We start from the raw sequence: 16,511 nt of genomic DNA, 5'->3' as shown, positions 1-16,511 counted from the left end.
ATGGGCAGGTTGGCACCTTGCATGGTTGCCTCCGCCATTGGTCTGTGAGTGAAAGGGTGAATGTGTGGAACAAAATTGTAAAGCGCTTTGGATAAAAGCGATATATAAAAATGCACCATTTAGCTTTATTTTTTTTTATCAAGACGGTACTTTGGTACCATAAATTATATTTCAAGTTACAGATTGTTGTTGAACTTTGGAAATTTTTCATGGTGGTATAAATGCACAGCGAGCATCGTGTCTCACTATGTTGCTAGTAGGGTTGGGTACAGAGTCGACCAAATTACAGTACTATAGAATAGAATATAAGTACTTTATTGATCCAGAGGGAAATTCAGCACTACAGATCGCTCACAGTAAACATTTAGGTAGTCAAAAATCACAAATAAGAATAAAAATACAGTCTGGGATATACATTCTAATGTATATATATACTACAGAGTACCGATTCGCGTTAGAATAGATCAATCGGTGCCACATTTCGGTACCTAAGACCCGCCCATTTAGAAAATAATCTGAATTCCAATGACACGCAATTGTCGTTTCATAATGGACGCAGACCAGTGCGGACCTTCAATGGTGTGCAATTGTCATTACATAATAGACACAGACCAGCGTGCACCTTAAATTTGAGAAGCTATGACATCTACCTCTTCAGCCCTGCTTTCAACAGCCCTGTGACAACTCAATTTTATACATGATCATGCAACATTAAAAAAAATGGTTGTAAGAATGGTTTGGGAGAGGGAGGTAGGGAGGGGTTTTAGTTAGTGTGGTGTGATAACAATATTGAAATTGAGAAGTTTAGACTTTAGTTTAGGTTTACAACTGAAATAAAACGTTTGTTATAATGAAAACACCGGAAAAGGGTACTGTCGAGTACCGGTATCGATTCCCACGTACCGGTACCGGAATCGGTTCAAATGTGAACAGTACCCAACCCTAGTTATTATATGGATATAATACATGGATACATTATGTATTACATGAATACATTCATGCATTCTACTATACTACTATAACACTTTCATTTCTTTCTCCAGCTGAGGTGGCCTACTGCCACTGCTGAATGAATACAGGACAAACGCTGGCAGAGGCTCTTAACATCAAGCACCTACTGAATGAAGGACGACAATTGTGACAGTCAACTTGAAGCCTCTTGACACCAAAGCTCAACACTGCTCGATGTGGCACCCTAGCTACCTATGGTAACTCTGGAGAGGACTGCTAGAACACTAGCTAGCTTCCTACAGTAACTCTGTTGACTTGAGGAGAGCACTGCTAGAACACTAGCTAGCTACCTACGGTAACCCACTTGACGAGAGGACTGCTGGAACACTAGCTAGCTTCCTACGGTAACTCACTTGACTTGAGGATAGCACTGCTAGAACACTAGCTAGCTACTACCTATGGTAACTCAGTTGACTTGAGAGGACTGCTGGAGCACTAGCTAGCTACCTACGGTAACTCACTTGACTAGAGGAGAGGACTGCTGGAGCACTAGCTAGCCACCTACGGTAACTCACTTGACTAGAGGAGAGGACTGCTGGAGCACTAGCTAGCCACCTACGGTAACTCACTTGACTAGAGGAGAGGACTGCTGGAGCACTAGCTAGCTACGGTAACTCACTTGACTAGAGGAGAGGACTGCTGGAGCACTAGCTAGCCACCTACGGTAACTCATTTGACTAGAGGAGAGGACTGCTGGAGCACTAGCTAGCCACCTACGGTAACTCACTTGACTAGAGGAGAGGACTGCTGGAGCACTAGCTAGCTACGGTAACTCGGTTGACTAGAGGAGAGGACTGCTGGAGTACTAGCTAGCTACTTACGGTAACACAGTTGACCGTAACTCAGTTGACTAGAGGAGAGGCCTGGCTAATTACCAACATGGTCAAGTGTGCTGTGAAGACCTGCAAGAACAAAAAAGGCATCAAACCTGAAATGCTTTTGCACCGCTTTCCAGTGGGAGATCCTTTCAAGATGAAACTCTGGCTTATAGCTCTGAAAATAGATCCTAATACGCCTAAAAACAAGCTCAGACTACTCCATGTTTGTGACAAACATTTTCTACGAGAGGATTACTCTGTGATGACCAAGACGAGGGTACAGAGACAACTGTTGAAGGCCACTGCTGTCCCCTCGCTGTTCATTGAAACACCAACGGGACCAAGTGAAGCAGTGGTAAGTGTCATGATGATGGAACACACACTGCTGTGTGAGAGAGAGAGATTTTCTTTGATGTAATTATATGGTTTAACACTTTGGGTGCCGGGAAACGCTTAAACACGTCATTCCCGGCCATGCTCAAGTTGCCGAAGACGCTTTACAGCGTCTTTAATATCAATATTTCAAAAATCTGGGATCGGATTCATATGTCCCCTCCGCTGGCCTGAGATCCACCAGGAGGACCCACTGAGCTCTCTGGCGGTTCAGGAGCGCCATCTGGTGGCCGATCCGCGCAATCGCTTAACAGGAAGTGCCGTAGAGGTTGTGCTGGACGGCCGTATTACTTCCGGGCACTCGGTACATGTCCCGGGACTCTGGCTCGTCACACTACATAGCGATCGATTGCCAATAACTCGATAAACAACATGATTTGGACATATACCATTATACAAGCTGGAGATGGACCGGGTAAATCTACATCCCATAATGATAAAATTTCTACTCTACGATGATCGCCCAACGGCGCGCGGAGACTGGGGTGAGTTTTAGCGTGTAAAGTTACCGTCTTCGATACTAACTGCTATTATCAACATTTGACCCACATTAGATGATTGGTATAACGCTGCCCACGGAATTATAAACGCCCCCTAGCCCATCCGGTCAACATCAGATGACGTGTAGTAACTTCTAGAAGTACGTCTAGTTGGAATTTTTTATATCGCGCTGATTGCCATAAAACTGTATTGCATCATCAATATAATGTATTTGGGGCTATAGATCACGTTCTGGAGAAAGCTGCAGAAAGAGATGAAAACATACTTATACATTAGACCATACTTTACTATGAATATGTGAATGAAAAAGTTTAACGTTGCTACACAATGAACAATACATATAGGACTTTGAATGGGCCCTATTAATGGCAATGTAGCAATAGAATTTAAAAAGTTATAGCCCTGCAAAGAAGGGGACTTTCTCTATAGACAAATAGAGCCGGCAACCTACGGTTGATAATGAATTTAACCCATGGCAGCCAAAGTGTTAATAAATCAGTTTTTCACATTAGGATCTAACATCCCAACAGGCCACCTTGTTTATGTTTTGATTCAGTTTTAAAAATAGACAATAATAAAAAAGAGTAAGATAGAATCGACAGTGAAATAGTGCAGTGCAATAAAATAGTAGAATAGAATAGACATGAATTGAGCACATAAAGACATGCAGACATATACATTTTTTTTTACAGTGCAATACAATAGTTCTAAATGACTGTTTAACAGTTTAAATTCGTCTTTACCTTCTCTGTTTGTTATCCACAGTTTAAAACCACAGTCTTGTTTGATACCCACTTTGACCCTTCGAACCTCCCACTCAGGGCGCAGTTCCCCCTCTCTGGGCGCAGTTCTAGGCCTGGGTCCTACACAGTTTTAAAGCCTGACAGTCTTTGTTGTTTGATACCCACACAGTTTAATACCTGACAGTTTTGAATTTGTAATAAACAATAGACAGTCAAATAGTGCAGTGCAATAAAATAGTAGAATAGAATAGACCAGTGGTTCTCAAACTACGGGTCACGGGTAGGTGACAGTGTGGTCGCACATTGGCAAGTAAAAAAAAAACGTAATTTTTGTTTTTTATGTTCTGGCAACATATTTTGTCTAAATATGCCTCGTTTTATAAATGTATTGATAACAGTGCTGTAATAAATGTTTCTAATAAATATGCATGATCAAGTTCAACATCAATATGTGCTTTTATTTTGATATTCTTTAATTCCATGTTGAAATTACGCAATACATTAAGTGTGGGGTCCCCAAAAAAAAATCCTAAATAAAATGGGGTTGCGGTATGAAAAAGTTTCGAGAACCCCTGGAATAGACAGTAAAATTATGCAACAGTGCAGTGCAATAAAAAGTTAAGTAAAATACAAGCGCAATAAAATAGAAGGGGCAGAGTAAAATAGTGCTACAGTACAATCAACAGCGGAGTGTATTAAAAGGCTATGGTGAAGAGGTACGTTTTTAGCTTATTTTTGAAAATATTAAGAGATCGAGCTTCCCTAATGTCCATAGGTAGTGTGTCCCATAACTTTGGTGCATAGTTTGCAAAGGCTGTATCCGCAATCCTATTTAGGCTGTGGTTTGGAACCTTCAATAGACCAGTAGTAGATGATCGCAATGTTCTAGAAGGCACATAGTTGACTAGAGAATTTGCAATCTAGCTTGTAGCTTGGTCCTGTTCCATTTAGTGCTTTGTTATCGGAAGCCAGTGTAGGTTAGCTAATACTGGACTGATGTGGTCTCTCCTCTTGGTTCTAGTTAGTAGCCTAGCTGCCGAGTTTTGAATGAGTTGGAGTCGTTCTGTGTTTTCTATTTGGGAGGCCGGTGAAGGAGTGCATTACAGTAGTCAAGTCGGCTTGAGATAAAGGCATGGATCAGTTTTTCACCGTATTTTTTATTTATAAACGGCCGTACCGTAGCCATGTTTCTAAGGTGGAAAAATTATGTTTTTGTCACCTTGTTGGTGTGTGATTTAAAGCTTCAAGTTTTCAAGTTTGTTTATTAATTATCACAATAAAATACACTTTACGGTGAAATGCTTGGTTCTGTATGAGCCCCTGAGAGTGTGCTTCACAGTAAAAAGAAAAGTAAGTAAAGAGGATACAATATACAGTACAATTACAATCTAAAGTACAACCTAGGTACAGTCTAAATACAGTGAGTAAAAATGAGTAAACAAACAGTGAGGTACAACAAAACATTGAGGTAAGGTGCAAATGAGGTATGAATGTAGTGCAAATCTCTTTAATAATAGATAAATATAATGTAGTGTTAAAGTGTCTAAAGTGAGTGTTAAAAGGTGAGTGTTTGTTTAAAAGCGAGTGTGTGCATGTGGATGTGTGCAATGAGTGTAGATGATGGGTTGTTACATGGAGTCATTGAGCATCTTGATGGCCTGGGGATAGAAGCTCCTTCCGAGTCTCTCTGTACTGGCCATGAGACTCCGGTAGCGCTTGCCTGACCGCAGCAGTTGAAAGAGGCAGTTGATTGGGTGACTAGAGTCTTTGGTTATTCTCTTAGCCTTGGCCCTGCAACGCTTGTTGTAAATGTCCTGGAGAGTGGGAAGCCCAGCTCCAATTGTGCGTTCGGCTGAACGGGCCATTCTCTGTAGTCTGCTGTGGTCGTGTGCGGTGCTATTCCCAAACCAGGAGGTGATGTTACCAGTCAGGATGCTCTCTATTGTGCATGAGTAGAAGTTCTTAAGGATCTTCTGACTCACTTTGGAGTTTGAACTTCCTTAGGCGCCTAAGGAAGTAGAGGCGCTGCCGTGCCTCCTTCACTACACTGTCAATGTGTGTGCTCCATGTCAAGTCCTCGGATATATGGACTCCGAGTAGGGCTGGGCAATATGGCCAAAAATGATATCGCGATAACGATATCGATAACAATATCATATCACTCGATATCGATAATTATCGATATTGTTATATATATATATATATATATATATATTTTTTTTTAATAGATTTATGTTTATTTTGCAGCAATTCTTTGTCGTTGCCGCCATCTTTAGTGTTACATCCCCTCACACTCCAGTTCTCAGGCTGCAGCTGGTTTGAAAGCGAAAGTATAGTTGAACAGTTCTGTCTCTGCTAGTTTCTTTTCTATCTTTTGGCCTTTTTTGGTGGACAAACCACCTGTGCACCATGACTCGCAACTGGAGACTAGCTCTGCTAGCACACATAGCCTACTGTGTACAGACGGTTTCAAACTGTATTTAAAATTAGAAAGCAAACAAAATAAATGGACAAGAGAAAAATAAATCAATTTGGTCAGTATTGTCATTTGGACAAGCAAAGCCATTACTTTAAGTTGCAGCAAGAAAGACAAGTCTGTTTGTCCACTGTCTCTGGTTTTAAAACTGCCCTGTTGCAGGTCACAATTTTTAATAAAACATTTCTTTTGATATTTTTTCTTAATGCTGCTGTGTGCGGCACATGGGCTCCGTGGACCTGTTGCGGCGATATGCAAATTGCAGGGAGTCCAAGGTGTTGGTGAGGGAGGAACAGATGTAGCTCTTCACTAGCTTTTCAAAGCACTTCATGGCTATGGAGGTGAGAGCTACTAGGGGTGGAACGGTTCACAAAATCAACGGTTCGGTTCGTTTCACAGTTTTGTGGTTACGGTTTTTGGTTTGGTTTGATATGTTGTTTATATATATATATATATAAAAAAAAAGTAACACAAAAAACAAACTTAAATAATGTTTGGCACACAAAGACCGAACTGACTGAAAAATATAGGCTACATTTGTCAAAGTATTAATTTAGTGCAAACAAACTAAATAATTAAACCTTTCTATTTGTGTGGCCACATTATAGACAAAGGCCAGTAACATAAAGTATTAGGGATGTCCGATATTATCGGCCGACCGATATTATCGGCCGATATCGGCAGTAAAATGTGATATCGGAAAATATCGGTATCGGTTTAAAAAAAATTAAAAACAATAACAATATTTGTTATATATATATCCAGTGAAATTATTAGTTACCTGAAATTATTCAGTTTTTTGGACGGGGACACCCTGCATATATCGGTATCGGTTGATATCGGTTGATATTGGTATCGGAAATTAAGAGTTGGACAATATCGGAATATCGGTATCGGTAAAAAAGCCAATATCGAGCATCCCTATAAAGTATGCATATTCTCAACCAGCACTAGACTTTCCTTTCTTTAAAATAAACACAAAAAAACAATGTCAACAATGTTTAAATTCCCTGATTGTCAGTTCTTAACCCATTAATTTGCCGGAGCTTATATCCATCCTTGTAGCCTCTCTGCCAGCTCTATTTGTCTATGGAGATGTTCACCTTCTTTGCAGGGCTATAACTTTTTTAATTGTATTGCTAAATTGACATTACTATGGCCCATTCAACATCAATTATCTATCGTTCAGGATGTAGGATTTACTTTTTCATTCACACATTCATACAATAATACGGTCTAGAGTATAAATATGTTTTTATCGTTTTCTGCAGTATTTCATAGAACGTGAGCTATAGCCATAAATGCATATATTAGATCATCAAATGCAGTTTGATACCTATCGACGCCAGATTAAAGATTTCAACTGTACACGGTCCTAGACGTTATGACTCTTCATCTGCGGTTGACCGGAGGGCGGGGGGGGGGGTCGTTTATAATTCAATGACCGACGTTAAATAATTTATGTAGTATGGGTGATATATAGATCAGAGCAGTTTGTATCGAAAATGGTAAAGAAAAACGCTGAAACTCACCCCAGTCTCCTCTTACCGTTGGGTGATGAGCGTGGAGCAAAAAGATCGCTATTATGGGATGTTGATCTAGGTCAGGGGTGGCCAACCAGTCAGAGACTAAGAGCCACAAAAAAATTACTGTGGTACCACAAAGAGCCACCAGCGTTTCTCAACCTTTTTTTTCAGTCACGGCACCCTTCATGTGTTTATAGGTCTCACCCTCTAGCCTCTGAAGTTGCTAATGTCTTTTTTATTTGGGCCTCACAGGGTTAAAAGTACCCTGTGAGACCCACGGTTGCAAAATTACAAAATCACTTTTAGCCATTTAAAAAAACAATGTTTATTTAAAAAATGTTAAAGGGGAACTATTTTACTATTTCTTTCACTATTTGGGCACTTTTACACAATTCCTGTGAGTCTATGGAACACCTAGGTTTTTTTTTTTTAAAAATGCATTGTTTTGTATTTCTAATCAAGTACTAAAAACCGCATTTTTCTACCTCAAGATCTTAAGCCGTTTTGAGGCTGGGCTCCAACCACTGTGTGGCCTGGTGCCAACTGCCACATCAACTGCCACATTATTATGCAGCTGAGAAATCTCTGACATCACAGATATGCACATTTTCAGATGACTCAGTTCAGTGAGGGTGAATATTGTGAGAGGAGAATTGGAAGAATTCGCCAATATGAGAATTAGAGACATATATCCTATTAATATAAGTCCACATAGCTAAGAAACAATGGTAAACACTGAAAAAAGCCATTTATAAGATAGTTCCCCTTTAAGCACATGTATAGTCAATTGGTCCTGTTGTTCAGCCTCACAATGCTATTTGATAGTAAATGTGTTTATATGTCCCACCCTCTGGCCTCTGAAGTTGCTAATTTTTTTTTAATTTGGGCCTCACAGGGTTAACCTCTTAAGCCCGAGATATACAGTAAAAGTGTATATTTTCAGCATTATGTTTGTTTACTAATTATTTTAACTGTTATTAGTGAAATATAAGATTATAGAAATCTCAGGGCATTGAGTCGGAAACCGGCGCATATTGACAGGAGGAAGTGGCACAGCCAAAAGTGAGTGTAGTCTTTTGAAGGAAGAGACTCAGGGCTTTCAAATTTCGAAAAACTACCCTACCCAGCTCACACCAGCCCCTGTCAATCATCCGACTTCTGGATTTACTTTTTAATTTCCCTTATTTTTTGGGATTATCTCCCACAAACCTGAACGTTATTGCCATAAAACAGAACGCAGTTAGTTTCTCTACCTTTCTGTGAACGTCTTGCAAAAAACGGTGTTGCAATATGATGAAAAATGGTGGAGAAATTTACATTATAAAAAAGATGGCAGAATTCAGTACTGTATCTACAAAACCTTCTGTTTAATCATCTTCCCTTTATTCATTTGCTTAGATTTTTCAGGTCTGGTCAATTTTAGCATGGTGTTATTTACAGTCAAAGATAATTTTTTTTTTTTAAATAGAATTGATATTCTCCTTTGGTTCATTACAATTTACTCAAGCCTAGTAACAGACACACTATTTCTGACACTGATCCATATATGACCCTAGATTCAGATACCAAGAACATGCAAATGGACCATTTAAAAAAAAATTGTAAATGTTTATTCTACGTCCTTATGGAATGAGTGACATAAAAAAAAAAATGTTTTTTTTTTTTTTTTTTTTTTATGGATGGAAGAGCCGCACATTGACGGGCAAAGAGCCGCATGCGGCTCGCGAGCCGCGGGTTGGCCACCCCTGATCTAGGTGATCCAGTTCCGGTTTGTATAATACTAATACACGTCCAATCATGTTGTTTATTGAGTTATGGCAACGGATCGATATGCACGGTGTCTGGATAGAGTCCGGACAGAATAGGGGACGGACTAAGCACTTCCGGTGACTTCCGGTTTTGGCAACTCGCCGATCGGCCACCAGGTGGCGGTATTGAAGCGTTGGAGAGTTGAGCGGAGTCCTACAACACCAGCAAAGACTCCGTGGGTGAAATGTGAATACCATGACGAAAATATGAAATATTGATCTTAAAGACGCTGTAAGACGTCATTGGCAGATTACGCATGGCGGAGAATGACGTCTTAACACGTCATCGGCGGAGAAAGGGTTAATGGAAAGATTAGTTTTCCGCTTGAAATTAAAGTGCAGTATTTGAAATACAATGAAAGGAATATGGCTGGATTTCTTATCAAAAGGAAAAGTGTCACTGTTATTTAAAATAAATAAACAAACAAATTAGAAGGCCATCAATATAAAATGCAGCATACATCAAACTAACACACACACACACACTGTACTGTTTCAAAACACCACTGCTCTGTTCATTCTATTTTTAAAATACGTACATTATCTGTCTACATTTATTTAGACTAACATTATTTAAATATTGAGTGCAACTGTGGTGGATTAACATAATTCGGTGAGTTGGAACTATCTATGGGTTGGGGGACCGCACGGACAATTTAGCGTGTGGTACCACTACCTTCAGACCTTCTCGACTCTAACATTACAGGAGTTGAATCGAGTTGATAACATGCAGTGGAAAAGCGGCAATAGTCCCGGTTGGAGTTAGTAAACACAGTTGTATGTTAGCCTTCTTGGATGTTGAATAAACGCCTATCATTGTCTTTCAACACCTCACCTCTCAGACTCTTATTTTCTCCTCTGCTAGCTAGTAGCTACTAGCTATGGTAACATTGGCTGTATTAGAGCTGGCGGGCTACCATAGTTAAAGTGCGTTGTACAAACCGTGCTAACGTTATGGCAAGATGTGTGTAGACCTATGTAATGTTAACTTAATGGCTATGTTTTCGTAAAGTCGTAATGAAGATTGATTTATATTGTGCTTGCCATTCCCACAAACTGAGTAGCACCTGCTGCTGCTGCTGCCAGCAGCCGGCGTGTCACCTCCCTGCTAAATGACGTTATTTTGAATTTTTTCGCATTCCCTGAACCGTACAATACACACACGCCCCAAACCGTGGAGGTCATGCCGAACGGTGTACGGTTCGAATGCGTACCATTCCATCCCTACTAACTACCTAGCTAACGTTACTGTTTAAACAAAATGGCCCAGTAAACTATTCACTTTATTTTAATACACGAATCGTTGTCTAACGTTATCTAGCTGGCTAGCTACTGATAGCTCCTGATATCAATGTCTGATATCATCATTGCCATTTGTTTTCACATCTGTTGGCTAGCGTTGGCTAACTAGCTATCATTGTTCCGTTGGCTAACGTTACTGTTTAAAGGAAAACTCCAACATTTTGGGAAATTAGCTTATTTAACATTTTCCCTGGAGTTAGACAAGAAGATGCATACCTTTTTTGTCTCTGTGCGTGCATTTAACTTAGGGAACAGTCGCTCCGTTAGCATAGCTTAGCTTCATCACTGGAAGTGAGGCGGGGCCGGAGCCTGACGTTCCCTTTCAGTGTATAGTTTGATTGATTGATTGAAAAGTTTATTAACACTATGATCGCCGTGAGTTTAGACGTCATTCCTAGCCATGCTCATTCTGCCGAAGACGCCGTAACTCGTCTTTGATGTCAATAATTCAAAAATCTGTGATCGAAATCATATTTTCCCTCCGGAGCCCTGAGACACACTGCAAAGCTCCACTCAACTCTCTAGCGGTTCAAGAGCGCCATCTGGTGGCCGATCGGCAGATCGCCAACCGGAAATGACCCTTTGAACCGGTAGTGCTCATCCATATGTGGTCCGGGCACTCGCTATCGTTAGAAAGACTCCGTATTGACACAGTGAACATCGATCGGTGCAAATAACTCGAAAAAACAACATGATTTGGACGTATATACTATTATACAACCTGGAAATGGATCGGGCATTTCTCCATCCCATAATAGAAAAAATTCTGTTCCACGCTCATCTGCCAGCGGCGCGAGGAAGCCACGGTAAGATTCAGCGTTATATTCTAACGTGTTCCATATAAACTGCTATGATGAACATATGACCCACTCTGGATGAATCATCTAACGCTGCCCACGGAATTATAAACGATCCCCCGCCCATCCGGTCATCATCAGTAGTAGTAACTCCTAGAAGCACATCCAGTTGTCATTTTTTATCTCGCACAGATTCCTACCAAACTGTATTTGATCATCAATATAATGCATTTAGGGCTATAAATCACGTTCTGAAGAAAGCTGCAGAAAACGATAAAAACATACTTATACTTTAGACCATATTTTAGTATGAATATGTGAATGAAAAAGTTTAACGTTGCTACACCCTGAACAATACATATAGGACATTGAATGGGCCATAATAATGGCAATTTAGCAATAGAATTTAAAAAGTTATAGCCCTGCAAAGAAGGGGAACTTCTCCATAGACAAATAGAGATGGCGAGGGATGGTAAATTATGAATTTAACCCATGGCGATCAAAGTGTTAACAGATTGCAGAATACACTCCAAATACAACTCCAAAACGTTCATGTAAACATGTTGTGACCTGTGTATTCACCACGTGGAGAAATAAAAAATAATTGAATTAGACAATTACGTTTTATAAGCAAATATACTCTGAACTATTTTTTGCCCAACCACTCCTCTCTGAGCGCAGCCAGTGATTTCAACGTGTCGTCGTGATTGTTGACATTCTCATTCATTCAAAGGATCCGAACCGATTGAAGTTTATGGATACCATGATGACTTAAAATCCTCTTACCTTGACGATTAAAAGCCTCCCCAATTTAGAAAACAGTAATCCAATGGCTGGTATTGTTATACCGGACGCTCTGAGCTAACCGGAGCTAACACAGATCAGGATGGTAAAGCATATACAATGACTTCCTTTCTGGGGTTTTCAAAATAAAAGTGCGACGTTTATAGCAGCGGAAAACGTTTATTTTGTACATTATCTAACGTTAACACGAACCTAAACTAACTTTAGGTTAGTTGTAACATTAGTTTAGGTTCGTGTTAACGTTAGATAATGTACAAAATAAACGTTTTCCGCTGCTATAAACGTCTCACTTTTATTTTGAAAACCCCTTGAGGCACCCCACAGCTAACATTCTTGGGGGAGGAAAATGTACCATTTATATCGACCATTTGGGTCCTTCCCGAAAGGTAGGAGTTTACCCATTCAATTGACAACCTGCTGAAGCCTATGGCCTTTAATTTCATTAGCAGGATGCCATGGTCGACCGTATCAAAGGCCTTTTGGAGGTCGAGCAAGACCATTCCACAAAAGTGGCCTGTGTCAACCTCTTTTCTGATGTGGTCCGTTAAATAGAGGAGGCATGTTTCCGTAGAGTGGGATTGTCTAAAACCTGACTGAAGTTTGAATAAAATATTGTGACCTGTTAAAAATGCATTAATCTGCTTGTGAATAATCTTTTCCATGACCTTGGATAGAACACTTAAAACTGAAATTGTCTGTAGTTACCTTTTTCAGATGTTTTCCCCTTCTTATGGAGGGGGATGACTCTAGCACTTTTAAAATCAGAAGGTACCTTGCCCTGTTCTATGGAGAGATTAATGACATGAGTTACCACGGGTGAAATGCACTTAGCTGCATCCCTTAACACTTTCAGAGCCCAAGCTTAATCTTGATTTACCGCTTGAATGCCCACCATCCACTTCAATGTTAGCGTTAATAACGCCTAATCTATGTTTTAAATTATGGCTATGTGTCTAATCTGCCCCGTCGCTTATCAATGACTCGTTTTCCAGTCAACATTGTCGAAGCGGAATGTTTTTTTATCGGTTCATTTTCGTTTTATAGCATTTTGAAAAGCCCTCGTTTTCAAGGAAAATATAAATATTCCATGATAATCGCCCTTTTCTGGAATATTCTAGAATACACGAAAACGTTGTCATTTATGAATCGTTTTCAAATGAACGCTAGATTATCGATAGTATATGTGTATGTATGCACGCTATATAGGCGATCTGAAAAATCGATTCTCTGATTTCCTCAAAGCGATCGCCCACACACACACACACACACACACGCACGCACGCACGCACACACACACACACACATAGGGCGAACGCTGAGATCTCAGCGAATACAACTCTGATTATTCCAAGACTTGTAAAATAGATTCCTTACCTCAGATCAGATGTTCTCCAAAAAGATCATTCCAATTCCTGATCGCCATTCCAAAAATCAATCGCTTTTATTGATCCAACGTAGGGCTGGGCAATATGGCCAAAAACGTTATCGCGATAAAATTATAAAATTATTTTCATATAACTCGATATCGATAATTATCGTCGATATAATGTCTGTCAAGTTTAATTAACTTCTTATGCCCGGCGCCGATGGACGAGCTATTAATAGACTTGTTTTGCTGCTGCGAATGTCTCGAGAGTCGAGTTGATGTCGTCATCAGTCCGCGCACGTTAGCAGTTAGCCAGAGCAAGCGGAGTATCTCATGACAATGTACTAAATATGACCCTAAAATACTCTGTTCCGCCCCAATACATTGCAACGACGTCCACCATATACCCCACACTACTATAACAGTTACCCTCAGAATTCAAAACACACACCAACTCGGCAGGTAAACTGTAAAATAGCGCCGTGCATGCTAATTATCCTAGCCAGCCTCGTTTGCTACTTGAGCTCTACGTCTCCTTCCGCTGTCGGCCATCTCCTTCACTGATTGGTTGTTAGTGCGTGTGCTCATATCCAAGCTTGGAAAATCGATATATCGAAACTTTGCGACCACGTTTCATGTTTATTTCGAGGAAATAATTTATCGCGATAGTTATCGTTATCGTTTTATCGCCCAGCCCTAATCCAACGCTACATACTGTACATATGTATTCCACGCTGTTCTGAGGCTCCACAATGAATCCGATCGGCTCGGGTTACATGCGAGAAGTAAAATGTGGATTCCGGATTTTTCTTTTCTCATCCATTTTCATTGAGTCCATTCCAAAAGGGTGCATTACCATCTGGGAGACGATAGGGGATGGTTTTTTCCACATCTGAGCTCCTACAGGGGCTGCATACCAACGGGAGACTCGGTTGATGCAGCATACGGCCCCTCCTCCTCCCCAGCCCCTCCCGCACTCGTGTAAACAAGAGGCTCCTATGCCTCGCAGTCTGCTATAGTCAGGTGCATGCGACGTGAGCTAACGTTGGCTACCTACCGAGCTAACGTTACTGTTTAAACTAAATGACCCAGTGACTACATGAGGCATTGTCTAACGTTATCTAGCTGGCTAGCTACTGATAGCTGCTGATATCAACAAATATAGATATCCAGCAATAGTCGAGTGCATGATAAGTTACCTCCGTTGACTCGGTAGCTCACGTTAGCTCTAAACTAAATAGTTCACTGAGGCGTTGTCTTTTTTTTTTTTTTTTTTTAATATTTTTTCCCCCTCCATTTTCCTCCGATTTTTCTCCCATCCCAATGTTAGTCGTTATGCCAATTCCCAATCCCCTTCCTGGTCGCTGCGCACTTACCCCCCACAGTCAGATCATCTGGGAGAGTGGAGGCTATCACGTGCATCCTCCGACACACGTCCAGCCAATCAACTGCTTCTTTTCACCTGGCAGCGCGGATATTCTCCGAGAGGGTGTAGCGTGTGGAAGGATCACACTATCCAACTCAGGTCCCATCCGCGCTTAGCAGGCGCCCCGGCCGAACTGTAGGAGTCGCTGTTTACAACGACCCGGACCCACCCCGCCAGCTTCTCTCACCCTCTAATACTGCCAATTGTATTAGTGTGAACGGCCAGCCAAGCTGGTGACAACCCCGGAGCTGTGAGCTGGATTCGAACAGGCGAATCCAGCTCACAGCTCCGGGGTTGGTGACGAACGCAATCTCCGCTACGCCACCTAACCGCCCAGTTACCTCCGTTGACTCGGTAGCTCACGTTAGCTCACGTTAGCTCTAAACTAAATAGTTCACTGAGGCGTTGTCTTAACGTTATCTAGCCGGCTAGCAGTAGCTACAGATAGCTCCTGATATCAATGTCTTATAACATTGATTCGATGCGTATTCGAGCTGAGGGCATGCTGAATGTGATTTATACCAATAGGGTCCAGCTGCAGCGCCGGAGAATCCTGGCCGTAGCTGGAGGCTACTCGAGTACACACAGACAGTGGAGCTGTTTGCAGATAGCGAGCATTTTGACTTGTTGTGTGGTGGCGATGTCTCGCAGATAATAGAACTACAAGTATGATTATATAATATATATTTTTTATAAAAAAGATAAAATTATATATATATTTTTTATTTTTTATACCAAAAACTATCTATCGGATCGGTATCGGCCGATATGGCTCAAGACGATCGGTGATCGGTATCGGTGGCAAAAAACGTGATCGGGGAATCCCTAGATTAGATAATTTAGTCCGGCTAAACGAAACTTGTTTTAAGGTAAATTGGCTTTCAGTGTGTCAGAGCGAGCACACTCAAGTTGTTGGGAAATTCTGAGGGCTCAAGAGTGCACACTGGACGCTCTGACCGGCAGTTTATCAGAGTGGAGCAGATTTTCAGAGTGAATTTATTAACTCACCTTAACTAGTTCAGCGCCAGAGGTCGCTGTGGGCGTATGGCCGTGTGTGCCAGTGCTGTAATGAATGGGGATACATGCCGGTGTTTGCAGTGCTAAAACTATATTAAATATTATAGCTATGGATCTCAGTGTTTCCCCTGAAAACCCCCCTTTTTTATTTTTTTTTACATTTTAAAGTTAAATGCATCAATCTGGTGCACTTTGAGAGCAAAAGAAAGAGGCTAGATCTATGATGAACTTTGTGCTCAAAACACAAAATCGACTAGACTGCAGTGCTTTCCCTCTGCAGCCTTTTCCTCAGGTTAGTCTTTTACATTAAGCACCCCCACAGCCCAAATTAAATGATAAAAAAAAATATATATATATATATATTATAATTTCTTTTTTTTATATATATAAATTTTTTTAATAGTCTAGTTCATAGCAGCGGAGGTCCTAATTCAGCAGGGAAACACTGGATCTAATAATATAGTCGATTGTCATTGAGTTTCTTCCGGTCAAGATGCAAAAAACTGATCATTCTTTCATCCAT

At 40.8% G+C, this 16,511-nt stretch overlaps 1 protein-coding gene across 1 annotated transcript in view; it reads left to right on the top strand.

Moving 5' to 3' along the window:
- The first annotated feature begins 1,325 nt into the window (after positions 1 to 1,325).
- The window catches only part of pogza (pogo transposable element derived with ZNF domain a), a 112,200-nt gene continuing 97,014 nt past the window's right edge, over positions 1,326 to 16,511 (top strand). Inside the window, exon 1 of the mRNA XM_084311990.1 lies at positions 1,326 to 2,184. Within this exon, the coding sequence (XP_084168116.1) occupies positions 1,891 to 2,184 (294 nt within the window). The 5' untranslated portion in view covers positions 1,326 to 1,890. The remainder of the gene's footprint in view (positions 2,185 to 16,511) is intronic.

The sequence above is a fragment of the Notolepis coatsorum genome (genome assembly GCF_963971535.1).
Source record: "Notolepis coatsorum genome assembly, chromosome: 4".
NCBI lineage: Eukaryota > Metazoa > Chordata > Actinopteri > Aulopiformes > Paralepididae > Notolepis > Notolepis coatsorum.
This window is presented reverse-complemented; position numbering and strand designations above follow the sequence as displayed.